General features: G+C 40.5%; 7 protein-coding genes across 7 annotated transcripts; 4 read left to right on the forward strand and 3 right to left on the reverse strand.

Annotated features, from left to right (window-relative positions):
* Window positions 1-336: 336 nt before the first annotated feature.
* On the forward strand, window positions 337-1,275 carry LOC137746659 (protein SODIUM POTASSIUM ROOT DEFECTIVE 2-like). Its single transcript, XM_068486661.1, has 3 exons — window positions 337-682; window positions 823-898; window positions 1,007-1,275. The coding sequence occupies exons 1-3, from the start codon at window positions 479-481 to the stop codon at window positions 1,129-1,131; spliced, it is 405 nt and encodes a 134-aa protein (XP_068342762.1). The 5' UTR covers window positions 337-478; the 3' UTR covers window positions 1,132-1,275.
* Window positions 1,276-4,245: 2,970 nt separating this feature from the next.
* LOC137746680 (peroxiredoxin-2-like) lies at window positions 4,246-6,096 on the forward strand. The gene is made up of 3 exons (XM_068486685.1): window positions 4,246-4,480; window positions 4,755-4,834; window positions 5,632-6,096. The coding sequence occupies exons 1-3, from the start codon at window positions 4,326-4,328 to the stop codon at window positions 5,883-5,885; spliced, it is 489 nt and encodes a 162-aa protein (XP_068342786.1). The 5' UTR covers window positions 4,246-4,325; the 3' UTR covers window positions 5,886-6,096.
* A 3,165-nt stretch (window positions 6,097-9,261) lies between these two features.
* LOC137747706 (rac-like GTP-binding protein ARAC7) lies at window positions 9,262-11,642 on the forward strand. Its single transcript, XM_068487866.1, has 8 exons — window positions 9,262-9,498; window positions 9,651-9,738; window positions 9,934-10,043; window positions 10,143-10,206; window positions 10,312-10,379; window positions 10,474-10,539; window positions 10,693-10,799; window positions 11,446-11,642. Exons 1-8 carry the CDS (start codon window positions 9,400-9,402, stop codon window positions 11,474-11,476), a joined length of 633 nt encoding a protein of 210 aa, XP_068343967.1. The 5' UTR covers window positions 9,262-9,399; the 3' UTR covers window positions 11,477-11,642.
* A 1,192-nt stretch (window positions 11,643-12,834) lies between these two features.
* LOC137747156 (cyclin-dependent kinase F-1-like) lies at window positions 12,835-17,473 on the forward strand. The gene is made up of 3 exons (XM_068487188.1): window positions 12,835-13,399; window positions 15,092-15,095; window positions 16,355-17,473. The coding sequence occupies exons 1-3, from the start codon at window positions 12,914-12,916 to the stop codon at window positions 17,257-17,259; spliced, it is 1,395 nt and encodes a 464-aa protein (XP_068343289.1). The 5' UTR covers window positions 12,835-12,913; the 3' UTR covers window positions 17,260-17,473.
* A 477-nt stretch (window positions 17,474-17,950) lies between these two features.
* Window positions 17,951-21,314, reverse strand: LOC137747155 (uncharacterized). The gene is made up of 3 exons (XM_068487187.1): window positions 20,687-21,314; window positions 18,818-19,070; window positions 17,951-18,517 (listed from the first exon to the last, which is right to left on the reverse strand). The coding sequence occupies exons 1-3, from the start codon at window positions 21,017-21,019 to the stop codon at window positions 18,129-18,131; spliced, it is 975 nt and encodes a 324-aa protein (XP_068343288.1). The 5' UTR covers window positions 21,020-21,314; the 3' UTR covers window positions 17,951-18,128.
* Window positions 21,315-22,381: 1,067 nt separating this feature from the next.
* Window positions 22,382-24,943, reverse strand: LOC137748859 (uncharacterized). Its single transcript, XM_068489047.1, has 4 exons — window positions 23,838-24,943; window positions 23,525-23,749; window positions 23,318-23,409; window positions 22,382-23,223 (listed from the first exon to the last, which is right to left on the reverse strand). Exons 1-4 carry the CDS (start codon window positions 24,939-24,941, stop codon window positions 22,512-22,514), a joined length of 2,133 nt encoding a protein of 710 aa, XP_068345148.1. The 5' UTR covers window positions 24,942-24,943; the 3' UTR covers window positions 22,382-22,511.
* A 1,192-nt stretch (window positions 24,944-26,135) lies between these two features.
* LOC137747662 (glucan endo-1,3-beta-glucosidase 5-like) lies at window positions 26,136-27,844 on the reverse strand. Its single transcript, XM_068487807.1, has 2 exons — window positions 27,498-27,844; window positions 26,136-27,260 (listed from the first exon to the last, which is right to left on the reverse strand). Exons 1-2 carry the CDS (start codon window positions 27,842-27,844, stop codon window positions 26,138-26,140), a joined length of 1,470 nt encoding a protein of 489 aa, XP_068343908.1. The 3' UTR covers window positions 26,136-26,137.
* Window positions 27,845-27,943: the final 99 nt, after the last annotated feature.

Below are 27,943 nucleotides of genomic sequence, written 5' to 3' on the forward strand. Positions count from 1 at the left end.
GAATTTAGGAGTCTGATCACATGATAAAATCTAGTTGGGGTTTTGTTCTTCTGGTATAAGAATTGGTTTACAGTTTATAAAGCACTGCTTTTTTCTGGGTTTTTGGATCCCCTACTTAATTTTTTTGACCAGCTGAGTTATACAATTTATAAATTATTGGGTCTTGTTCCCTTTCCTCCTTCATAGGCTTCATTGGGTTCTGCACAGCTTTAATTTGGCCTCCCCAATGAATATTTGAACCTTAGCCTCTCTGTCTCTCTCTCTCTCTGTCTCTCTCTCTCTCTCTCTCTCTCTCTATCCCCCACACTATTATAATGTTCACACTGGTCTGCGTTGGATTACAACACTGAGGGAGTTGGTTGGTGGTTATCTGGGAAGGGCAGATCGGGTGTAGAGATTACTTGTGTTGGGAAATTCTGTTTGGCTTTAGATTTGTGTCTCTGTTTGTTTGGCTAAGAAGTTTGTGCTGGTTGTTGCAATGGGGAAGCTAAGTTTGGGCGGGGTGCTGGACAGGTTTTGTCTTTCTTCTGCTGGCTCAGGTTCTTGTTTCTGCATGAACTGGTCGAAACACCAAGACGAGTTCGAAAGAAGTCCGTTGGTAACCGGCAAAAAGGATCAGTTTCTAAAACTGAAGGATGTCGTTGCCGGAAAACAGACGTTGGCCTTTCAGTTGAAGCCCAAGGTATTATTCTCTCGTTTCATTTCTCTCTCTGTTGGCCTCGTTTGGTGGCTAAGATTAGAATGATTTGGATAACTCAGTAGATTCAATGTTTGTTCGAAGAAGATTGATTGATTTTCTGTTGGCGAAAAAAAATTATGCAGATGGTTATGCTAAGGGTTTCCATGCATTGTCATGGATGTGCCAAAAAAGTTGAGAAGCATATCTCAAAGATAGAAGGTATAAATTATCTTGTTTGATACATGCATACATACATACATACATACATAACATAACATACTTACGTACGTATTATCTTGTAACCAAATGCTGCTGATATATTTACAGGCGTAACTTCTTACAAAGTAGACTTGGAGAGCAAGATGGTGGTTGTGATTGGAGACGTTCTTCCTCTCGAAGTGCTAGAGAGCATCTCCAAGGTTAAAAGTGCTGAAATTTGGAACTCCTCATGACGAAATGAGGAACAAAATATAGGCACTATGATATACACTTTTAAGTTCGGTCTATGTACCCTATATATGCAATTGCAATCTCTTGTCGAATCATTTCGATCGCTTGGCATCTTAATTGTAAGATGGCGTTGTATATATTATCATTGCCAGATTAACTTGGGTTTGAGAGTGCTATATATCTGACGTCGGAAATGAGTGTCTTGTAATAGTTATTTAGAGAGTAGTGTTTGAGACCATATATTTAAATTATATTTTGTGAATTATATGATGTAACAAAGAATCTAGTCATCAACAACCACATCATATGATATATAAAATATGGGCTAAAAATATGATTTTCTTAACATTTTCCGTCATTTAGAAGACAGTGTTCTCTTTATTTGTTGAAAAAGAGTGATACTAAGTAGTCCAACTTTTTAAATGAGCAATCCTAAGCCAAATCCTGTTTTATGAAAATAAACAAGGGTTTCATAAACCGAGAATAAAAAAGAATAGGTGCAGAGACTCAATGGAAGCTGTTCTAACAAATAGAGTTGGCTGCATTGTGTTAGTAAAGGAATCATTCATTGAAACTTTGCAAATGATTGATGTGATACTAATAGGAAATAAGCACGCTAATAAATAGTTAAGTAATAATTCAATTATTAACAACAACGTCAAATAGTTTACAAAATATAGTTTATCTAGCATTACTTACTGAAAAAAAATGGTAGGGAGACCACATTTAATAGAGTGGAACCTACTTGTATTGTGGACCCTATCTCTATTGGGAAGAGAGTTTAAATGCGATCTACAAAATGTAGTCTCTCTAGAATCATCCTTATCTATTGTACGTGAATACCAAATAGCCACATATGCTCTCATAGATCATTCGATCTCACACCGGTAAGTTAAAAGATTTGTGGGCATCTCTACCTGTTGTCAAACAGTTTTGGGCATCTCTGCCTACCCAATTTAAGCTTTTAAATCTCTATCTATGTCCATCTCTTTTAACTACGTTCTTTGACATCACACACACACACACATATATATATATCAAAGATCGCATTCTTCTGAGACCAAAATAATGGGTGCAGCGATGAAGCTGGCCTCTTCAGACCAAACCAAAACCACCACCAAACAAGCATGAAGGGTGGCCTTAGAACCATGCCTTTTATCATTTTGTAAGCTCTCTTATATGGCCAGATCATTCTCTGTGCAGGATGTTCGTAAGGAACGGATATATGATTCATAGCCGGACTACCTGCGGTATCCCAAGTTTTGAGCACAACTCTACTTTTTTATTATAACTTTACTTTTTGTGTGCAGCAAAAGAGGCATTCGAAAAGGTTGCAAGCTATGGTCTTCATGCTCATATGATCATGTACTTGGTATTTGGATATCACTTGGACGCCGCTATCGGAGCTAGTATCTTGTTCTTGTGGTCAGCCACGTTGAATTTTACGCCTATGTCAGAGCTTTTCTCTCCGATTCTCTCTGGGTCGGTTTCATGTGATTTCTTTGGGAACAATCGTTAGCCTATTTGTAAGCAAAATTTGCCCTAATTCTCCATGGAATTACGTTATGTTGTCACATATGTTACATGCACACAAAAATTAATCATCTGAAGTTCACGAATCCGCTTGTAATCGATGAACCTCAACATGCTCCTGGACCTGGTTATGCTGCATAGGGAGGAAAGGGTGCCCGGATACTGGAAGAGCCCAATTGAAGTGAAATGATTACACGTTTGTAATACATTGTATGTCCAATAGTAGTTCACATATGTTTTCGTGAACGGAAAGGTTGTGCTATGGCTAACAGAAATATTTCCACAAGCACGGCCACATCATTGCAACCCGTACAAATACAAATGCGTTCCAGCAAGCACAGCTCAAGTCATGCTTATCTTCGCCTCACTCGGTATCATGTCAGTCAGGATCCGGTGGCATCAAACCGTGCTCCTTGGCCTCTGATGCCGATCAACGGGACAATCCAGACAACCTGAAGAACGAAGGGCGCTTGCGGCCGGAGCTTCTTCGGTCGGTATTATGCTTCAGTTAGAGTGTCAGTCATGCTTGAAGCGACAGTCATAGTTTATATTCAGGTTAAACTTGGTTGGGTTGTAGGGTTTTGAGTCCCTGTAGGGCTCATGTTCTTGTCCACTGTTCTCTTCTTCTTGGGATCTTCCATTTGTTCAAGTTCCTCAAACAGTTTCTCTACTGGATTTCTTCAAGTGACAGCTGCTGCTTTGGGGAAAAAAAAAAAGAAACACTTGGCGTTGCCACCAAAGAACTTTGATGCACGGTAAAGTTCCAAAGGCTCAAAGTTTGTTGCCCCGACGGATAAATTAAGGCATAGGAATATAAATTACATTATCTTCTTGAAATACCATAGTATATATATGTACTTAATTGTGTCACTAAGCTATCGTATTTTATTCCTTAAGCTATGCATAAAAACAAACAAAAAAATCCAAACAAAACTTCGTATCTTCGTATAAATCATCATATATTTATTACTGGATTTATATAACTGAGCCTATTACATATGACGTCGTGTAAAAAAAAAAAAAAGGGACTCCCCAAACCTACATATAATATTACATTAGAGTATATTTAATGGACTCGAGCTCCCATTTTAGACAGGACTTGAAAAAATTATTCTCAAATCACACTTTTTTTCCACCTTTTGAGATAGAGAGATATTTTCCTGTGCAATAATACATCTCTATAAATCAATTGTAATGCATCGTGATATATTCTAAACATTCTAAAAAACTTATCCTTAAGATAAAGATTCTTCGACCCTAAATTTAAGAAGAGAAAGAAGCTGCTATCATTAATTAGCAGTATCAGAATTCCGTTTTCCAGTTGTTTATGCAGCTAGAATTCTCTGTATCCACAAGAAATGGTGATTTCTCTATTCAAAACCTTTTTTTTTTTGGGCGGGAGGACCCCTTTTGTCTAAAAAATATTTTTCTGTTAGTCTGCAGACCAATACATTACCGTACAATAAATACGTTGTATGTAAAACTTTCTCTACCCACAACAAAGAAAATAAAAATAAAAATAAAAACCGGACCCCAAAATATTTATCAAATCCAATTGATAAAATCACTGAAGTCCACCACACTCTACTCCCTAGTAGTCCTTATCACTCATCATTCACCGTACGATCAACGAATTCAATCACCATAACAGCAGATCAAAGCTATGGCTCCGATTGCAGTCGGCGATGTTATTCCGGACGGCACTCTCGCCTACTTCGACGAGGAGGACAAGGTCCAATCCGTCAGCGTCCACTCCCTCGCCGCCGGCAAAAAAGTCATCCTCTTCGGCGTCCCCGGTGCCTTCACCCCCACTTGCAGGTAAAGCTCGAATCTTTCGATCTCCGAACTTTCGGGATATAGAATTTTCTGCCAAACGGTACCCACTGTTTGGTTCCTGGGAAAATGGTAGGAAAATGTTTGTAAAATGAGCCCCACGTTGGTAAAGTTGCTTGCTTTGGTGTGAATTTGTTACTTGTGAAGTGGACGGTTTAGATTGGTGACTGTTCTTAATCGGACGATTGTAGATTTTTCTGAATGATTATTAATTATTTTGCCGAGAATTTGAGGTTGGTTTTATGCTGTGGTTGTGCAGTTTGAAGCATGTGCCTGGATTCATTGAGAAAGCAGACGAGCTTAAATCGAAGGGTGTTGAGAAAATTCTCTGTCTTAGTGGTATTACTTCTCACTTAATTGTATTTTCTGTTTATTTCAGTTTACTTGAACTTTTCAAGGTTTATTCTTTGAATTTGATTGAGGTGTGAATTCATGGACTAACCCGAAAACAGAAAAGCCCTTTTGCCCTTTCGCTCTGTTGATCATGGATTGTACGTGTGATTGTGATTTGGCTTGCTAGATCATATGATAAATGCCATTAACTTTTTTGAGAGTTGTATGTGGGATACAAGAGATTAAGGTTAATGCTAACTTTAGTGATCAAAGAACTTGCTTGCAAGGGGCTTGTAGCTCGATTAGTTTGATTCTCCCCTCCCCATATCTTGTAGAGTTAGGAAAATGCTTCCTGTGTATACTGAGAGTGATTACTTAAGGGTTCCTAAATATTTGATCGGTCATCGTCTGATGGGGTGGATTACTTAAGGGTTCCTAAATATTTGATCGGTCATCGTCTGATGGGGTGGAACGTCAATTGCATTTCGTAGTCAGTGCTAGTAAATCTACAGCAGACTTGCAGTTTGCTTGTTCTTAGTTGTTCCGTATTGGACACAAACACACCTTCATAACATAAGATTCGATTAGTTGTTCTTCTTGCTATTACCCTCCCCTTGTCGCTGTATGCATTGCTGGTATATTGTAGTTACTTGATGTGGTGTTGTAACAGAGGCTACTATATCAGCTCACGAATGATAGCTTGTATATGGTCTATCAATTGCTCAAGAGAATCCCTTTGATTGATCCATTGCAAATGTTGCTGAATCAGATATCGGATTTAAGGCTTTGATTTGTGTTTGCAGTGAATGATCCCTTTGTGATGAAGGCTTGGTCAAAAACATACCCCGAGAACAAAGACGTTCTTTTTCTTGCTGATGGCTCAGCGAAATACACCCGTGATCTTGGCCTGGAGCTAGACCTTTCAGAGAAAGGGCTCGGAATTCGTTCTAAGAGGTTTGCTCTCTTGATCGAAGACCTCAAGGTGAAGGCCGCAAATATCGAGAGTGGGGGAGAATTTACCATCTCCAGCGCCGAAGACATCCTCAAGGCTCTCTGAATATTTACATTCCCTCACCCCCAGCTTGCTCCCTTCTGTATCTGAGACTTGAGCCTCCCTATCTGTATCGTCTCCGGCCATTTTAGTCGGGTGACATTTTATATCTATGTGGATCTTCAAATCTTCTGTTTAGTAGTTTGTGTAATGAAAATAAAGGAGCTATTTTGTGATATATGAGGAAGGATATTTAAATGATGATAAGGATTTTACAGCTTTTTGTGAAAAATAGATTCTTCCAGAATCCATAGTGGAGGGTTGAACATTGTTTTCCGCCCATCTTTGAGGAGGATTTATATGACATGGAGGCGTCGAGGTGATTATGTTTCAAGCGTGAATCGAGGGTTGAACATTGTTTTCATCTCGTTTTTAAGGAGGATTTATATGACATGGAGGTGTTGAGGTGATTATGTCTCAAGCGTGAATTGAGGGTTGAACATTGTTTTCATCTCGTTTTTAAGGAGGATTTATATGACATGGAGATGTCAAGGTGACTGTCTCAAGCGTGAATGGAGGGTTGAACATTGTGTTCACCCTGTTTTTGAGGAGGATTTATATGATGGTGTCTCAAACTTTTCAAGCATAGATTAGCCCAAATCAAGGAATGAGATTCCAACCCGTAATCACATGATTAAGCATGTTTATATTATATATTAGAATGAGTTGAAATGAATATCGGAGTTATTCTAAATTTTGAATTTTTTGTGTGTTTATGAACGCATCGGTGTTTAAACTACTCTAATTACTAGTTCATATGGGCTTACAGCACACTATGAAATTAAATAATATTAAATACTCGAAAAATAAATAATTAGATTGATTATAAGAGTACTTGATCTCAGATTCTCAGTTGCATTCTTTCTCCCCACTATACATGACTCGTTTTAAGTAAATAAACATGTTTTAAGTATTGAGGTTGAAAGGAAGGAAACATATATTCGATAATATTAACAAAGATTTGTCTTGTATCCATCAAAGCATAAATTACACCTAATTAGATTATTGATTCATGAAGAAATTGAGAATCCGTCATAAAACTAATTGATAATATGAAGAGTAACTCAACTTACTTTTAAGCACATGCAAACTCCTTCTTCCTATCAATGTGAAACTTATTCTCAACACGCCTCCTCATATGTGACAAATTTTCGAGCCTAACATGTGGATAATACAAATTGGAAGATGCAGATTACGTATGACGGTTGAGTTTCATGCATGAGATGAGACAACTTACTCAAATATCATGAAAAAAATTGAAATTTCTTTGCTCCATTGCTTCGATAAATTGTCATAAACTAGAGCATCGTAGAATTTTTATATTAACAAATGAGTCAAATGAACATTAAGAAAATAGTGATTTTTGGAGTTTGGGTGATTGTGCCTACCGAGGCAGATTGTCTGTCATCCTGTTTGGGTGTCATTCTCATTCCCTCCTCTTTTGTGCGGTCACGGTTAAGCCACGTCAATATTTTATATTGATTTTTTATAGAGATAATAAGACAAAAAACAACAGAAATATAAAATGTTGATGTAACTTAACCATGACCGTACAAATAGAAGGGGATGAAACAGGAGGTTAGACAATCTGCCTTCTTGTGCCTACAGCTCCATCCGAACTGTGATAGGTGAATCTGGACCCCTTCGCCATATCCAATTTCGGGTTTTTTTTAAGTGAGAAACATAGCTGGATACTCAAATCACATTCGTTTATCGTACATCGTACGGACATAAATCATTGTAATTTTTTTTTTAAAATTAAATATAAATATTACCTAACGAAAACTAACTGCACAATATATAAGAAATATATGTGATTGAAAGATCTTCGAGATCCTCACAAAAAGGATCGAGCAAGATCCTCTCTCGTCCTTTTTCCAGCTACATCCACTTTTTAAAGTGCTATGAATCTGGCAAAATAAAGTCTACATTTTAATCCTTCCAAAAATTGCAGCATACATGCATTTGCACAAACCATGCAGGATCACATGAGAAACCCCAAACACTGGCAATTTGTCAAATAATCATCATTCAAAAAATGCTTAGATTTTGGTTACCAATAAATAACCTAACAAAAATATACTTTATTTTATAAAACAGTTTTAGTAAAAAAAAATTAGTGTTGACTTGATTGCGAATATTTATATTTAAGTTGAAGAGGTGATTAATTAATTAAATATTTGAGTTTCATAAGAAAATAAATAAAAAAATAAATTTGAGATGCGTGACAAATCGAAAACAACGGTCGGCAATCAAGCATGTGGATTTATATTTAAAACAATCGGTCCAGGCGTTGCACGTCTATCACAGAGATAATGGCAATTAGCAAAGATAAACAAAATGTTATAGATTCTATGACAGTTTAAATTATCTGAATAATTATAAATTAACCAAGTATTTTAACATAACAGGAAAAGACAGAAAATTAAAATATATAAAACTCCCTTCAACTGTTGTTCTATTTCTACGTGGCAAACATGACAAAACATTGAAAAAATCTTGTTGTTTTCGATTAAATGAAGTTGGCTATATAAATTATAAAGTGTCTATCTTTGATTTTGCGTCAAGTATTCTCTCACAGCATAATTTCAAGAAATACTTTGGTTTTTTATGCACTTACTAAAAAAATGTCAAGAAACGAGGGAAAATTTTGGGAAACACCCAGAAAAATTAAACCCAAAAAAAAGTTTAGATATAGTAATGCAAGCCATTTTATTGTTTGTTGTAATCTAAAATACAGTTTTGTTCGAAAATTGTTATTAACACTCGAAATAAGTTTAAACACGATATAGCCGTTTTATTGTTGTTCTTTTTGAGACATCAATAAAACTTGAACTTTGGGCAATTTGATGAATAAAATACTTTAACCACTAAAGTTGTATTAAAAGACAATAGAAAACAATTTTAAAACAAAATTATGCCTTTTTTCAATCTTTTGAAAATACAAATTACTTTCCAGTATCTAAAAGCACTGAAATGCAGATGGTGAAACGGTAAAAAAATTTGCATTTTTACAGTTTTACTGTTGGAAGTTCATTTCTTGCCATGAATGTGACTGCAAGTTGGAAACCAGCATAGAAAAATGAAGGAGGAGGGGCCCTTTCTTCTGTAAATTCAAAAAATATTTCTGTTGGATTTGAAAATTTGCTTATAGGGACTCAAAAAGTAGTGGAGCTGTAGACCGTTTGACCACAAGTAACGTATCTCTCTCTCCCTCTCTCTCCCCCCTAACTTTCTCTCTCTTAAATTTTAAATCTTTCTTCTTGAAATTAGAAGAAGGACTTGGCTTCTATATCATCTCACACCGCAACAAAAGGCCAGACAATGTTCTGAGCTCTCGTTCTACTACTTCTGCTTCTTGTTCTTCCACCGCTTCTTCTGTTCAGCTTTTTGTTTAAGCTCAACTTTATAAAGCTCATTTCACATTTACATATGTCCTAGAACTAGAAGTGCTTTTGGCTCAAGTGCTTAATTACCTAATAGCTAGCTGGTGTTAATTTCAAGTTGTGGGGTTGAGAGAATGAGTGTTTCTAAGTTCATTAAATGTGTCACTGTTGGTGATGGAGCTGTTGGGAAGACCTGTATGCTCATTTGTTACACCAGCAACAAGTTTCCCACTGTGAGTCTCGTAACTTTAAATATCCACCTAAAAAATGCTCTTTGTTTCCTTTGTTTTTTTTAATTTTTTGAATATTTCATGGGATTTCTGTCATAGATCAAGCTAAAACTAAAAAGAAAATAAAAATTACATCCTCTATGTTTTTGTGGCAGGATTATGTACCAACAGTTTTTGACAATTTTAGTGCAAATGTTGCTGTTGATGGGAACATAGTGAACCTGGGGCTATGGGACACTGCAGGTAAATTTTGTGTTTTCCTTGCACCAAATTTTGCGTACGATAGACGTTTCCCCACCCTCACAAAGCGGGGAGCCTTATTGGCTTGGGGTTGCACTTTTAGTGTTGCTGATTTCTGGAAAGTTTGGAGATTGGATTTTTGGTTAATTTTTTTTGAGTTTTTACAGATTACCCTTTATTGTGTTTTGATTTTTTAAGGCCAGGAGGATTATAGCAGGTTGAGACCACTGAGTTATAGAGGTGCAGACATATTTGTGTTAGCTTTCTCCTTAATTAGTAGGGCAAGCTATGAGAACGTTCTTAAGAAGGTACTGATTCCATGGCTGATTATTCATTTGTGCTGACATAGATGCTTGGATTTGATGTTTTACCGACTAAGATACATACATTCTGGTATATTTTCGCAGTGGATGCCGGAACTTCGTAGGTTTGCTCCCAATGTTCCGATTGTTCTTGTTGGGACAAAGCTAGGTAAGGCAATAACTTGGCGATTTTGTTTCTCCGATGGCTTGTTAGCGTGTCTTTTAGGAGTATAATTTATCAGCATTTTTGCTTATATATTTCTCTGTGTTTAAGATATTCGTGAGGACATGGGGTACCTAGCTGATCATATGGGATCATCCAACATCATAACTTCTGCTCAGGTAATTGTTTCCGTTTGTTTCGGTTCTTCAACATTGTTGTTTCGATAAGGCATTTGTGTTCATGTGGAAGTGTCTAATTATGCTTAGCATGCAGGGTGAGGAGCTGAGAAAGCAAGTAGGTGCTGCAGCTTATATCGAGTGCAGCTCGAAAACTCAGCAGGTAGACAACTTAGAAGAATATAATTAAAATTCCCGGGATATTTCATGCCTAATGTTGTCAATGACACAATTATTTTGCCGAGCGTGATAAATTAGTATATGTTCTTGCTTGAAAAAGAATGCTTATTGACAAACTCTGCTTGATTTTGATTAGAATGTCAAAGCTGTTTTCGATACTGCGATTAAGGTTGTTCTTCAACCTCCGAGGAGGAAGGATATGGCTCAGAAGAAAAGGCGCCGGAGATCTGCTTGCTCAATTGCGTAAGTACTGCTTTCATACTGTGGTGTTTTATGTTACCCCAATAGTTTCTGTTCAACTCAAGGAATAATAACACGATGAGGTTTAGCCGTTCACGCAATGACAATAGTTTCATAAACCAAATCACAAAATCTTATTCGTTTTTGCGAATCACAAAATCTTACTTGAGTCGAGGATCTTGAACTCTGCCCTCAGCTTACAGATCGATATGTATCACTAGATAAACATGTCATCAGCGAAGTGAAAACGAGAAAAGAAACCAAACACCAACAGGACAAAAATGGTTAGAAACTTAGAATATGTGTCCTTCGATTCATTAAATGTTCGCTACCTGTGGTCCAAGGAGGTCATATGGCGAACTAATTAGGGATGAACATAACTATGCTGTCATATCCAAACATAGCCAAATAATTCCTCAATTAAAATTTTGAAACGAAAAGCAAAGACATCGAAAGTGACTAGGCATATAAGATGTGAGATGGTGTCGAGACTTGAGAATGACTGCTTAATCGTTGTCCTCTCCATTGATGGCATCACCCTAGTGAAGAGTTTATGATCGGTCTTATGGTAATCGTTTTCTTGAACTTTAAACGCAATTTACTGACATTTCGTTTACTAAAAAGAACACATTGCTCTTACTGATTGCAGGAGCATTGTGTGTGGAGGCTGTGATGCTTAGGACGAAGCCAAAGAATGCCAACCGCCTGCGGTCTGGAACGTAACGTTGTTTTATGCAGTTGCTTTTGGGGGTTTACTGGCTTAATCCTGACAGGCCATATATACTTATGTGTGTATTGTGTTTTCAAGTATATTAACTTAATCCGAAACATGTTCGTTTTTATTTTGCCAACTGAAAGCAGTGGGAAACGGAGGGAATTGTTCATTCTCTTCTGCATTGCTACCAAGAAAATATTTTGTTCTTCTGTTTAAGTGGCTCCGATTTACCCGCTAAATGTCACTGATTAGCACACATCTAGCCGTTTAATTCAGCAACGTATGTTATTCATGGACGCACTCAAGAATTTTCGTCCTGAAAGACCCTAATGAATGAGAGCAGAAGGAATTAGATGGATGAGTAATGGGTGTCTGGTAGAGAAATTATGAATGCAGTGGTCCTACTAGAAACACTGCAGGTCACCCATGTATCAATCTGCTCTCCACCATCCACCTTTATGATTTTAGCATTGCATTCATGGGTTCACCCGCAGAGAGAGACACTAGGACCAAGGCTGGCCTTTTTGGTTTTGCCAAGTTTTACAAGAAAATTATGCTACAGAGACCGTCATTTTGAATTATATTTTGTAAACTATATGATATGGTTGTTGACAATTGATTTAATTTTTTCATTGAACTTGTAAGGAACTACCAACTTCTCCCATAAACTTTAATTTTAACCAATTAACCTTATGAATTTATATAATTAACCAATTTTCTCTTTAAATTTTATTTCTAGTCTATTACCATTGAACTTTTATAATTCGTCAATTTTTTCTTGAACTTTAATTTTATAATTGTAAAAAGGTAATTTTATACCTAATATGGACAACCTTTTGTTCATATTAGGAAATTGGCTGCTGTAATCAGCTAAAATTCACCAATTATAAAAGTTCAGCAATGATCGGCTAAAGGTAAAATTATTGACCAAATGTAAAAGTTCAGAAAGGTAACCGGCTAAAATTAAAGTTTATGGGGAAATCGGCCGCTCCTACAAGTTATGGGAGAAAATCAGCCAATACCTCTTCATTTTTAACTCATTGTGTTCCAGATTTAAACTCACCTCTCTTAATATAATAATAAAGAAAATTAATGAAAATAACTTGAAAATTTTTAATTCTAATCAAAATGAAAAAAAATGTTGTAAGTGAATAATACAGAAAGTAACTTTTTAAAGTAAAAATATACTTAACGTTAAAAATAAATAATATGTTTGTTAAGACTTCCATAATAATATAGGTTGTAATAATTAAAAAAAAAATTAATCTTCTTTGTCACGTACGGACGTCAGGTTTCAGGAAAAGAAGGAAAAAACTTCGCACGTGTTTGCTCGCGCATCTCTTCATCTTTTTCTCCTTCGCCGTCCCTCTCTCTCTCTCTGCGTCTCTCTCGCGCGATTAATATGGACTCTCCACCAGCGAAGAGCTGGAGCATCCACAGCCGACCCGAAATCATCGCAAAGTACAAGATCCTGGAGCGGGTCGGATCCGGAGCCTACTCCGATGTCTACAGAGCCATCCGCCTCTCCGACGACCTCACCGTCGCGCTCAAGGAGGTCCACGACTACCAGTCGGCGTTCCGAGAAATCGAGGCCCTCCAGGCCCTCCAAAACTGCCCCAACGTCTTCGTTTTGTACGAGTACTTTTGGCGCGAGGACGAGGACGCCGTGCTCGTCCTCGAATTCCTGACCACTGACCTCGCCACTGTGATCAAAAGCGCCAAGAAACGGGAGGGTGGGATTGGGAGCGGTGAGGTCAAGCGGTGGATGCTGCAAATCCTATCGGGGGTTGACTATTGTCATCGGAATATGGTGGTCCACCGCGATTTGAAGCCCTGTAATTTGTTGATTGGGGACGATGGAGTTCTCAAGCTGGCGGATTTTGGTCAGGTAATTTCGAATTTTTGTGGGTTTTTTTGTTGAATTTTGTTTATTTCAGCAGAAAATTGGGAAATTTTGGTTTAAAAATTATAAATGTATACATGTAGCGGATTAGATTTTGTGGGAGCTGCTTTGGATTATCAGTTTATAATGTATATTTGTTAAATTTATCGATTTTGGTTGAAAGATTGGAACTTTTACATGAATTTTTACAGCGGCGGAGGGATTTCAATCAAAAGTTTCATAGATTTTGACTGACTTTGAATTATGAGATTATTTGATTGGATGAAATGAAAACACAGACTAATTCGTTTTGATATATCATTGGATCGAAATTTTCGTGTTCCGGCATTTGTTGAACGTAAAGTTTAAGGAAGCTTATCACATTGTTCTTTGTAGTTTAGAAAGGTTGGAATAATTTGTTCAACATGCCAGTGGCTGCAGAAGATTAGCATCTTTTATCTGTAGTGAAGATTCATATTTCCGGCTTTATGCCAGTACTTACTTCGTATTTGGTTTTGATTCGTACCTTGTTTGATTTTACATATCAATGACTTTGAATTGTTTGTGTTATGTATCGTGTTTTGATGTTTAGGCTAGGATACTCTTGGATAGGGCTGGGCACGGGCCGGGCCGGGCCCAATTTTGAAGGGACCGGACCGGACCTAGGTTCAAAGAGAACGGGGCGGGCCGGGCCGGGGATTACATTTTCTAATATAAGAACCGGACATTACCCGGCCCGGTTGAAACGGGCCGGTTCGAGCCGGGTCCACGGGTCCTTTTTTTTTTTTTTTTTTTTGGTTGTTTGAAAAAAAAAAAAAAATTTGTACGGATTGCAGATTGCAATCTGCACAAAAACTGCACAGATTGCAATCTGCACAAAACTGCACAGATTGCAAACTGCACATATTGCAAAACTGCACAGATTGCAATCTGCACAAAACTGCACAGAAAACTGCACAGATTGCAATCTGCACAAAACTGCATTGCCTTGCCAAGAAACCACAAAAGTGAGAGAGAGATTGTCAGCTGTTCCCTGGAGTTCCCCTGATCACTTCACTGGGACAGTTCATATGATCATTGCCCTTAATTAATTAACTTACCAGATTAAGGGTGCACAACTTATTTTTTACCATGCATCTGAAGTGTTTGGGGGAACTCCGGGTGCCATGACAGTGATCAACATGATTGACAGCAGAAAATATATACTTGGTGACAGCAGTCGGTGCAGGACAAGGATGAGATAGATCAATAAATTGCTAGTAATTTTGGCCAACCAAGAAGGGTTTTCACCTGACATTCCCATTGGAGGTAATTCGTTTCATAAAGGTTGACAAACACCAGATTAGAAATATTGGGGATACAAGAGAAGCCATGAGATTGGGAAAAAAATGATCCTAGAAGAGGGTCAGAGGCTCGAATACCATGTAAACTTTGTGATTCACATTAATCTATATAATGCTGCTGTACGATCTTTCTATACAGGAGATACAAGAATATTATCTCATCTAGACAAATACATCTGAAGTTCAAAATACAATTCAAATAAGATTGGCTAAGCTCCTCAACAAATGAGATACGACATCCTGATCCTTTGTTTGATCAGAACTACTAGCTGCAATTTATATATGGCATAATATGTGGATTCAAATAAGTCTGAGATAGAATGCTTCACTAAGACAGAAGTGTACAATGAATAAGGCAAGTACTTACAGTGCATATTTGCTAAGATCAGTCTTACAGTCCTCCACCTGACAAACTGCACGGTTTGAAGTAGTCCCAAATTCCCAATTGTCTTTGTTTTCTTCCCGGTTTGTACTTCTTCCATAATGGGATAAGTTTGCCCGCCGAGTTTAAGATTCAGAGACGCAGCTTCATTATTCAACTCTCGGTTTTCCACAAAAACATCCCTTCTCCGTTTCTCCAATTTAAAATCATTCAAATCCCATTCCAAACCCTTTTCCGAACCCCCTTCAAATCCGGCACCATCACACCACCAAAATTGCGAGCCTTTCCTCCGATTACAAAGCCCTCAGTGGAGCAACCAACCATGTTCCAAGTGCAAGGATCAACGGAGTTTATATCCCAACCGGCCATCACAAGCAACTCATCCTTCATATCTCTCTTCACCGACATCAATGCCGCCACTAAAACCCCACCAAAAACAAGAACATCACACACACAATTTCACCTTAATTTAAGAACTCAACAAAACCCCTAAATCTAGAAAACCCTAATTTCATTTTGAACATAAAAATGTAAACCCAGAGAACTCACTCACCGCAAATCCAACTCACCCCCAACACATTTCAACAGAGAAACCAAACTAAATCCCAAAAGAACAAAAACCCAGCTCCAAAAATCAAATAAAAACAGACCCAGATGACCATTTCAATCAAATCACAACCAAAAAACAAGCAAGATCCATGTGAAAATCGCAGCAAATGAAAGGAAGCAGAAGAAAATATTTACCTTGCTGGGTACACGAGTTGTTCGACTTCATTGTTCGTCCCTTTAAGTTTGTCAGAGGGAGAGAAACTGATTTCCAGAGAGTGAGTCAGGAAAATAGATCGAAGCTTGATGATGATGGCAGCGGACGGAGGGAGGAAGATAGAAGCAAATCAGGATGAGAGAGGTCTGAGTGATGATGATAGCGGTGGTGTATGGAGCTAGGATGATCGGAGAGAGTTAGGAGGAGAGAGGTCTGAGTGAAATGAGAGGAGTCGGGAGGAGAGTTCGAGAAGACTAGGAAGAGGAAACAATTTTTCTTCTATTATTCATTCTAGAAACGGGCCGGGCCGGGGGCCCGTCCACTTCTATTTCAAGATCCGCCCCGCCCCGTTAATATGGTATACCCGAACCGCCCCGCCCCGTTTTGTGTTTAGAAATTTTGGACCCGGCCCTTACCCGCCCCAAACAACGGGTACCCGCCCCTACCCGCGGGTCCAGGACCCGTTTGCCCAGCCCTACTCTTGGAGCCGGGATATGTTCCTGATGAAAACCCACACCCGTATGAACGAAGCGCTCCTAGTCAGAGTGCCTTTCAGCCACCTGAAGTGATTCCCGAAAAAGATGAGTCATGTGAAGAAGGGTACAGAGCTCAAGAACAGGGAACTATGAGCAAAGAGGAATATTTTCGAGTGTTAGATGAGGTCAAGGCAAAAGGTTTGGATAAAGATACAAACGTTCCTGATGGAGATACATCTTGTCTAGCAACATGTACAGCGAGCGACGTAGACGATGATCTTTTCAGGGGTTCGTATTCTTATGAGGCGGAGGGCGGAAATGATAGAAATGGAGCTCTGACATCCTGTGTTGGGACTCGATGGTTCAGAGCGCCGGAACTACTCTACGGATCCATAGACTATGGTTTAGAGATAGATTTATGGTCGTTGGGCTGCATTTTTGCCGAGCTTTTGACGCTAGAGCCACTTTTTCCTGGAACTGCTGATATCGATCAGCTCAGCAGAATCATTAGTGTTCTGGGCAACTTAACTGAGGAGGCGTGGCCGGGGTGTCTTAAACTTCCTGATTACAGGATAATATCGTTCAATAAAGTAGAAAATCCAGTCGGCATAGAGGCCTGCCTGACCAATTGTTCCCCTGCCGAAGTCTCTCTGGTGAAGAAACTTATTTGTTACGACCCAGCTAAGAGAGCTACGGCTATGGAGCTCCTGCAGGACAAGTATTTCAGTGAAGAGCCTCTTCCAGTTCCTCTATCCGAGCTGCACGTCCCTGAGACCAAAGATATGGGTTCCGCCTCACCTGGTGACTGGCCCGATTACGAAGATATGGGTTCCGACTCTGATTTTGACGACTTTCGCCCTGTAAATACGACCTCAACAGGTTCTCACATTCAGTCTTTTTGAGTTCAAAGGATTGTGATGCTATCAATTGCTACGTTATTTATTGCGTAAAGCTTTCAGGGAACACATTTTTAAGGTAATCCAAATCTACCGATTTCAGCCTTGTTGGAGTGTAGTTGTAAAAGGAACCAGGGATTTGTTGTGGATTATTGTTTCTGGCCGTTGTATATAAACCGAAGGCTCAGATTTTATGAAATAAATCCACAGTTTTACTCAATTTTCACTTGTTTGATGTTTTATTCTGTGAATCCCTCCCTCTTAACCCCCAAGGTGACTTGTGAGAATGTGAAGAATTGTTCCGTATCGAGAAGTTGGGTCACTCCTCTGTCGCTAATTGATTTCAGGTGAAACCTCAAGAGGACAAGCCGGACGCGCACACAACCCGGTCTGCCCTGGCATAACCCACATATAACACGTTTACTTGGCGAGAATAGAAATTGAAATCATTCTGATTCTTCATTCCCAAGCATTTACAGGTTGAAATCATTTCAATTCCCGACTTTCCCTGTATTTTACTCCCTTGTTCCGTTCCTCGATTTATGACTTTCCCCATTCCAAGTAAACGTGCCAATGTTCTTAAGAACTAGGACATGCCCACAGAAGTTGCACTGGCAACGGAAGACAGTGCCTAATAGAAAACAAAAGTCGGACGATACGAAGTTTCTTCGATTCAGCATGAACGGGAAAACGGTAAGAAAATATAATCATACTTTTCCTTTCTTCCTTTAAGTAAAAGAACTATCTTCTCGACAGTAAAGTTCGCAAAACTGTTTTCCCCAAAGGTTTATTGTTCCCTTCAACAAATAAACAAAAGTACAAGTTCATATGGGAGAAACAAAACAATGGAACAAAACTAAAGATCTATAGCCGGCTTACCGCACCGGCTGCTGGTTGTAGTGATTCTTCTCTTTCTTCTTTGCTGCAGCTAGCCTAGCATTCCTGGCAGCAGCTTCACTCGCAGCAGCTCGGGCAGCTGCATCCATCTCTTTGCTCGATTTCTTCTTCTTCATGGACGCCACTTTCTTCAGCCGCTCTTTAACATCACCAGTAGATGCATCTTCTCCCTTCTCTGTCCCAGCATTTTCATCTGTTGCTGCACTTCCAACATTTGTGCCATCAGGCTGGTCCTGGGATTCTTTTGGCTCCTTCGCTGACTTGTCCTTCTTTTTCTTCTTTTTTGCACTTTTGCTCTCCCCGGTGACATTCTCCTTCCTGTCCACATCGCCATTTAGATTCTCTGCTTTCTTCTCTTGGGCAACACCTGCATGCAAGGGTATGGTCAAAATTCAGCTCGTGTAAGAAATACAAAAAATTAATTGATATGGAAGATGTCAAACGCAGTGAGATACAATCAACTGAATATTCTCATTGTGTCCCTAAAGAGGAATGAAGGTTTTTTTTCACTCCGTGAAAACTTGAGCATGTTTAGCTTAGTATTTAAGGTTCTGGAAACAGAAACTCAGTTTGCATCAGTACTAATGTAAAAACTCATACGATAGGTAAAAGCATTAATGCTACAAATAAATGGCACGCAGAAACTTATCCATATAAAGCTACATACCATTGGAGTCATCTTGGCCACTGGTCTCGGTCTTGGTAGGGTATCCTAGCTCAGCAAGAACTGCTTCAAGTTCTTCAAGCCCCTTCTTCTTCAGTTCCTTCTTAGAAAGCTGCCTTTCTGTATCCTTAGGGGCTGGAGAGGGTTCAGGGAGCTTCTTAACTGGCTCAGTTTCGACCGAGGCTTCAAGTTCATTTTCATGTTCCTCGTCAATGTCATCAACTTCGTCAAGACCTTCCTCCTCACTTTCACTTTCCTGGAAATCGCTATATATATAAGAATTCCACAATATAACCAGAGGAATAGTACTCAAATGATTTTTGAGGTTGAAAAAAATGACATCTCCGTTGTATGAAGTTCACTTTCAAAGAAGACAATAATTGTTACAGCTAAATAGAGAAGCATCAGTACCCTTAAACACACACGCACAAAACTCGTTTGGATGTTTTTCAGCCATAAAAGCAATATTTTCCAATTATCAACAAAAGTTTTGGCATTATGCTCTTCAAATACTGATGTACTTTACACCTAAGGTTTATACATTTGATAGTAAGGATGCATCATAAGCATGAAATGACATTGTAGTTCATTGTTTCAAAGACATAAGAGTGGTTGCCCAAAATCCACCAAACACAAACAAATCAGGGCCTTTTCAATCATAGTCATCTGATTGGCTCCGTCCACCACAAAATCAATCAGTAATCAAGACCAAGCTTTCTTTAGAAATCTGGGATATACACTGGGGTTCCACAATGAAACTGCCTAAGCTACTTACAAGGAATCACTTAGTCTCATAAATACGTTTTGATAATGGAACATCAATTCATTTTCTAACGTATGTACCAAAAAAATACCATAATGAAACCAAAAAAAAAAAAAAACAAATTTAGGGTCCCCTAAAGGAGAATCATTCCAATGAGATGCACGTCCGCGTGTGGATGTGGTTTTTATCTCGTGACAACAACAGGAAGAAAACTATCAGTTGGTCAGCCACATCTAGTATAATATGACAATCACTGCATGCTGAAAGAACACAGATCATGGATAACCATGGATACTGACAGAAGAGATATAGCTACTTCCTAACGGAACAATAAACTAAATTCCCACAAGTCAAGGTGGCGAAAAGACAATCAATTGTCTCCACAAAAGCCAAAAAATAAACCATATCATAGCATCCAAGATGCGGTGACTTAACACGTGTGGGCAAAGCAGAGTAGATTTTAACCGTTACATAGATTGCAGTGACGATTGGGATTCAAAAGATCTCATTCTCTAATGTGCGGTGACTTAACACGACCTTAAAAGATTTGCACTCTCTATAAAAGATGCAGTGACTTAACACTTGTAGGAAAAACATAGTAGATTTCAGCCCTTAACAGAGAATGCACTAACTACTACCGTTAAAACATCAGCATCTACTACCGTTAAAATAAATGATTGACAGGACAATCCAAATTAGACAAGGATTCCACAAAATCCACAGATATGAACATTCAATAAATTCCGTAGCTCCTATGAAATCTTATCATCTAAAACCTTTCACTAAACATCACCTCATTCATTCCAAAAGTAGAAAGAAAAAAAAAACTACCAAATCCTATTGCTTCAACGAAAATCGGTGATATCACAAGCAAAACCACAGCGTTCCTATCACCTATTCCCTCATCAATTAATACACACAAACAAAAAATACCTCCTTCTACAGTTTACTACATCATGAGCAAAAACCGATCATATCCGAAAACAGCTAGAGATATATCCAAACTAATCCACATTTCTACACACACAAATACATGCTTTCCCAATTTAGCACTATCCGAAAACAAGATCACAAAAAACAAAAAAAACAAAAAAGCTCATAAAATATACCAATTCACCGACGGTCTCCGCATGCTCGGCTTCAAGCTCGCTCTCCTTCACCGCCTTCGAATCCTCGCCGGCCCAACCCATTTCCGGCGGAGCTGTAGTTGCATAGTAGTCATCATCGTCCTCGTCATCCACATCGGCCCACGACTTCGCGACAAGGGGCGCCGGCGCCCAAAATACCTCCTTCTCCGCCTCCCCGGAGTTCTGAGCTGCGTCGCCCCCTTTCGAGCTCTTCGACGAGCTCTTATCGCCCTTCTTCTTCTTCTTCAAGCTCCCGAGCGCCGCGAAAACATTGGTTCTGTTCAGGACCACCGACTCGTCCTTCCTGCCCGCCATTTCTCACCACCCGCCGCAAAAGTCCAGACGGCAGAGTTATCCGCGTCGCCAAACGGCGAATTTTTGGTGAAGTTACGGCTCTGGACACGGAGCTCAGGCGGGGTGCGAAGGGCAGAATCGGAAATGATGGAGGGAAAAGGATTAGGGTTTTGAGACGGATTTTCGATTCGGAGATTGGAGTTTTGAGGTTGGTGAGGATCCGAGAGAGGGACGAGCTTGAAACGGCGCGTTTTGGTGAGCTCGGCTGATGAGTGAAAGAGTCTGAGGATTTTCAACCCGAACGGGCAGACGGCGTACGAATCTGTGATGGGCTTTTTATATACAAATCTAGTACTTGGGTGTGAGTGATCCTAGCCGTCGGATGGGTTAATGATTTATAATTTGTTGTGCGGTCAGGATGGGTTGCTTGTGGGGCCTAGTGGGCTTGGATTTTTGTAAGAGGAGGGTGTTTTTCGTGTGTGTTGAGCGAGCGGTCAGGATAAGAGAGGCATGTGGCCTCCATGCATATGATTTGGACCCGCTTTCCTCGGTGTAACTCATGAATTTTATTTTGTGGATAACCAATTACAAACACATATAAAAATTATTTTGGAAATTTATTGTCTCGAAAATAATTAATATTATTTTTATAGAATGATGTTCCAAATTAATTTAATTTACAAAAAAATAAAAATAATAAACTCGAGACTATGTAACCTTTATTAACGCTTAAAATTTACAAGTTAACAAATTAAAACATTGAATTGAGCTTGAGATATGGGCTAAAATAAAATGGACACAAAGGTAAGTTGTTCACTCCTTAAAGTCAACTATATCTGTAGTGTTGTTTGGATTCTATTGATTGCAAGAGTGGAATAGTGCTCGGCTAATACATGAACTCTTGCTCTCTTTGGTTGTCCGACCCCAATATAGGAGGTTCTCACCCCTTTATATAGCACTCAATGAACCCCTCGGCCATGGGTCTTCCTCACTTGGCATTTAATGCGCCACCTATATAGACTAGCATACTGACACCTTTTCACCTATCAACCAGACATTCGACGGTGACGTGACATATGTTCAGTTGAAATGGTGTGTTATGTTAGAATGATGCAGGCCGAGCGTTCTCCTCAGCCTTGGTTATCCCACTTTGTCTTTCCGACTATCGTTATGTCCCATCCTAGGTCTCTATCACTGACTTGGGGCTAGGGTTTAGGGGATAAATGACATGTACAATTTGGTTACGCGATGTGGTGTGCGTGAGAGTCTCAAATGACTATATTTCAATTAGAAGGTAGAATATCTTTGTTGATAAAGCTCACCCGTTCATCTTACAAGCTTAATTTGTGGTGTGTGAGACACTCACATCACGTTCTTGTTCGATTAAAAGATAGAAATATGATTACCACATCAAGCATTTGTGACAAATTGGGAGTACAAATAAGATATGAAGGCATCACAGTTCATATAAACTAATAACATATTGACCAAAATAAGTTGAATTGAAATGGAATCAAGAGGAAGCAAGAGGAGTGGAGCTGTCGAACGTCGTCCCAACATGTTGAATAACAAAGCCGTAGATCTTCCTCTTCAGCCGATCAACCTTCGCGTTCAGTTCATTCCTTTTCGAGACGGCTCGATCCAGCCACTCGTTCACTCGCTTCAACTGCGAAAGAACAGCTGCAATGGAGCCACAGTCGATTGGCAGTTTACCGCCATCAGCAGCGCACTCTCCGAACACACGAAAACCGGCATCCAGCGCCTTCTCAACAAACTGCAGAAACCACATGTGCATCTCGGATTGCAGATGAGTGGCAAGCTCGACTGTGTCTTTCATTCCGTGACCCTTCGTCCACGTCCCAACGCGAGCATTGGACTGCGGTGAAGAGGAAGGGGAAATCTTGAGATGGGATTTGGCCGGTGTGTTGAGAGATTGTCGTTTTGACAGACTTTTCTGCAGAGCTGATGGGGTTTCATTGTCTTGGGTGGTAAGGAGAGAGACAATGCCAAGATCAGTAGCTAAAGCGGCTTCAACCCAAAGTGAAACGGGTTTTGATTGCTCAGTGGGAATTTGAGCATTGTTAGATGTATCCGAATTGCGGTTACCAGCAATTGATTCAACAAGTGTGTTTGATTTAACAACTTCATCATAGATCGAAAAGAAGCGGTCAATGGCGGGTAGAGGGTTCCCGATCTTGGATGTGGAAGAGAGTTCCGCAAACATGCTGAGACAGAAAAAAGGATAATTGAATTTGACGAAAGTGGCAGAACAATTCCTCAAACAAATTTAAGGCCACAAGAGCAGAATGATCAAATAACCTTAATTTCCTCACAAGAGACTCAGTAGCAATGGCCTCCTCAAGTGCTTCCGCTGCAGCTGCAGAAGCAAGAACTTTCCTCTGCAAAGCTTCCTGCAATTCGATACGGTTTAGAACTTAGTCCATATTGATCAAACTCTATTTCGTCAACACAATTTGCATTGAAAATGAAGCTCGCCCAAGTTGCATCTAATGCCAAAGATTATACCTTTCCAAGCCTTGCGAGGTCTGAAGAGACTGCATCAAGTGAGACACTTCCATCAGTCCATTTTTTTTCATGGACGGTGATGCTCGGAGCTGCTGCGCAGCTGGGTTTCTCTTGGACCACAAAATCTTCCGGTGACCCAGATTTTGTTTTATCATTGCCGGAAGAATCATCACCGCCATTCGGACTTCCACCTTTCGCATCGCTTAATCGTCGCGCAAGAGCAGCCTGGAAAGACACAGAATTCAGAATATGCAGAGTAGTAAGTAATTCAAAATTTTGCTTCCAGAGATACACACACAGAGGGGAAAAATACCTGAGTCCTTATAAATGCTTGCAAATCTGGTTTGATCTTGGCCGAAGGCTTCTCTTTCTCCTCCACCGCCGGTGACTCATCCCAGCCCTTCCGATTACTTTTTCCAGACCCAATGAGGGCTTCTGAAACCTTCGAAATCCCTGCAACGATGCTTACCGTCTTCTTCTTGGCAGCAGAGTCCTTCACTCCTGCAGACAACCGCCTCCCGGGAGAAAGCGAAGCCCTCCGGGAATTTGGCGAAGGCTGCCTCCGCTGCCCAATTGGGGATGGCTGTCGGTACCTCGACGGCACTATAATCGCCGCCTCTTTCGACACCTTCCGGTTCTCTTCCTTCGCCACAACTAAGCTCGGAACCACGCATTTCGAGGGGGCTGGAGATCCCGATCTCTTTCCCTTTCCTGCGGGGGATGGATCTCTCTCAGCCGACACCGGGTTCTTCTTTCCGACTGACACGGACCTCTTTGCTCCGGCCGGAGATGAAAACCTGGAAGCCGGCCGATCGGAGATCTTCTTAGCCTCATCTGTACTTGAATTCGAATTCACATGCCCACCCGAATTGACATTGTCTCGAGGAGCAAGAGGCTGCCTTGATGGTCGTGCCTTATCAACCTTGGCTTCTTTGTTGTCATTTCTCACAACCTGCTCCTGCTTCTTATTGGACAGGTAAATCGCCATGAAGTCGGCGGACTGGTCGGAATCCGACACAGGCTGGATCACAAACTCGCGTTTCGAGGCGGAGATACGGGCGACGAGGGGCTCCGGGGTGCCGAGGAAGGGATGTCGACCGGCGATGGGACGGATTCCGACGACGCGGGGAACTGGGGAGTCGAAATCGAAGCGGTCGACGTAGGCGAACTGGCCCAGCTGGAGGCGGTTGGTGAGAATGAGGTCGGTGTCACGATCGGAAAGGGAGACGTAAGTGGAGTTGAGGGAGTCGGATAGCTGGACGTAGAAGCCCTGGTTGGGCCAGAGGTCGGAGCCGGCGAGAGCAGGGACTATGCCGATGACTTGGAGGAGGGCGGAGCGGTGGTCGCCGGTGACTTTGGTAGCCGAGTTCATTGACTGGAGAAGCTTCAGGAGGATTCCTGGAGTGAGCGATGCCATTGTTGTGACTTGTGAGAGAGAGAGAGAGAGGGGGAGGGAGAGAAGGTGGAGGCTTGAATTGAATCTGTGGAGGAGTACTCTCTACTAGGTATTTGCAAAGGAAAAGGGTGGGCCCGGAGATTATTTGGCCGTTATTAAATTTCAAATTCAAATTCCCGCTGACTGTTTGAATTCAGGGGCTTGTGCGACGTGACCGTTACGTATCCCTACCTATCCCAAATGGGGAAGAGGTTGAGAGCCCTTGAGAACTGAGACCATGGCCGTTTAAAAGAAGGGTGATTGTTTTCACCCCAAAGAAAAGGAAAAAAAAGGTTAACTTCAAGTAACATAATGTCACGTAGGTGTTAAAAGAAGGGTAATCGTGACATTTTAAGTCAACAATGCAACCCAACAATAAACGGAATGACTACTTTTGTATGTCATGTTAACATGGTTCGGATAGTGGTATTGAAGAAAAAACTTGTGCATGAGCAGTTCAAAAACTCGAACTCCAAATGTTTCATAAGCACATAGAGTTGTTAATGTAGGTTAAGAATACCATATGCAGTTATGCACAACAGATAGCTGGTTCTCTCTATTTCAAAAGCCGAAAAGCAAGTAGTGCAGTGTCCTATCATTCTGCAACAAAACTGCACACAAGATAGTGTGGCGGATCTATTCATGGATTCGGCCGGTCATCGGATGCCCGGAGAAGCATTTGTGAGGACCTCCGAGGACCATTTAACGGTTGCAAAGGTGACGGAAGAGAGGAGACTCGGATGTGCAGGTGCAGCGGCTTCCTGCAGCAGATGAGAAAACAAAGAAGGCTTTATTTTTCTTAAAAAGATTTGGCTATATGACGTCATTTCTAGCCAGGTTATTTTGAAAATAAAAGAAGCTCTCTTTCCTCCTTCTCCAAACCCAAAAACCGAAAATTGAGATGGATGTGTGAACAATAAAAATGGATATGTGGATAATACTACCCTTTTATATGCAAAAAAAGGTGTTTTTTTCTTCTATTGATAGTAAAATTGTCATAAAACGTTTTCAAATTATGAAATCTCGTCATAGAGAAATTTAATCTTTGTAGTTTGAAATGTTGTTTTGTCTAAATTTGTATGAAACTTTTATATTGAAGATCACCCGACATTATAATTTTTGACCCACAAAACAAAACTCTCTACTTTTGGAAGCATGACTTCTTGAAGGCTTTTATGTCATAGCAGAATCATCAAATACAACAGAAATCCTCCCACAATTTTCATCACAAAATGCAAAAGTCCCCTGCTGTGCAACAGTGATGGAGCAGCATACGAAATCATCACCGGAAACTTGCAGTCCCCAACGGAAGGATCCTCATCGGTCACCACAGCCAAACCCGAAAAATCGCAGGTCCAGCTCTTCTGGCTGTTCACCTGGTAATACATGTTGAATGCATACGAAGCATTCCCTTGGAGAGTGAGATTGTTGCAAGAACTTCCATATCCCAATGAAGTGCAATCTGAGAGTGTACAAGCGTAGTCAATGCTTTTTGCCAAATTATCCAAATACTTAGCATCTGGGTCCAAAACACACCAACTTCTCTGCATATACTCCACATCTTCTGCAGCTGCAAGGCCCTTGTTTCGCATAGCGTCTGACAAATCCAGATCATATTTCGGCTTCCCATCATACTCGAATATCCCCCAGTGCCTCTCAAAGTTCCCGGGAGCAATGCTTTTCGTGTTTTCATCAATGAGGCTGAATAGGTAGACATCGAGCTTGCCTGTCCTTGCTGGGGTTCCATTGCCACTCATGGCATGCTGGATCATACCCTGATTGAACCTCTTCGCGTTGCGGATATTGGCGTTTATGTCACCATCAGTTGGCCAGCCCACCTCTCCAACTATGATCTTCATTTCAGGGAAGCCGGCTTTGGTCAGAGACCAAACAAGGGTGTCAAAGTTTGCATCAAACACATTGGTGTAGAGCAGATCACCATCTTTAATCGGCTTGCTTTTTCCATCGAAAAATGCAAACCCGAAAGGAAAATAGGAATTGCCATAGAGGCTGAGAAAAGGGTAGATGTTAACTGTGAATGGTGCCTCATAGGTGTACAAGTACTGGATGATCTCGATTATGGAGTCTCGAACTTCAGGGCGGAAGTCTCCAGTAGATGGAACCGGGTCTGAGTCTGGGGAGAAGTAGATGTCGGCGTTGAAGGGGACGGTGGCTTTGACTTTCGACCCAAGTCCTGCATTGTTTAGGGCTTCCTGGATGTTCTTGAGAGCCGGTAACGTGGTTTGTAGATAGGTGCCATTGTATGTTTTGAGAAACGGCTCATTGCCTACAGCTACATACCTGAAAAAATCCAATTGTCACAACAATCACTGAGACATTTTCAGAAACAAGTAACAATCACAATGACAATTACAAGAACGGACATGTGAGTTAGGTTAGTTGGCTAGGGCAACGTGCCCTTAAAAACCGACTCGCACAGAAAAAGGATTTGATTCATTCGGACATTTTAGGAAACAAGTAGCAGTCACACTAAACAGTTAAAAAACAGAAAGAAGGCAATCAAAGGGAAATAGTAACTTGATAACAACTCCACCAGAGTAGCAGTAACTTGTGACATTGGCATCCACCCAAGTAGCTGCAGCCACAGGATCCTGGCTCATCTCCTGCAACATGACATTGGGTATGGCCAGCATCACCTCAATTTTAGTCCCAGTGAGAGCGGCCAATATTCTCTCGTCCGCTTCGAACAATTTCACCTTGTCGAATCCGTTGTCCTCCAGAATCCGGACTACCTTCTCCGGCGGGAGCTGGTGGGTCGCCATTGTCCCCCAGTTCACTCCAAAGCTCGCACCTTTCTCGACCATCGTCACGAAAACAAGAAGGATTAGTGCTAATGTCAAGAGATGCACTCTTTCTTGTGACATTTTCCGATTTCTTTTGGTTAAAATCTTCAAAAGTTCGGTCTTAGAATCTGAATCTTTGTTGAATGGAGCAAGAATCAAGAAAGATTTCGAGGGCTCCAA

The sequence above is a fragment of the Pyrus communis genome, chromosome 10 (genome assembly GCF_963583255.1).
Source record: "Pyrus communis chromosome 10, drPyrComm1.1, whole genome shotgun sequence".
NCBI lineage: Eukaryota > Viridiplantae > Streptophyta > Magnoliopsida > Rosales > Rosaceae > Pyrus > Pyrus communis.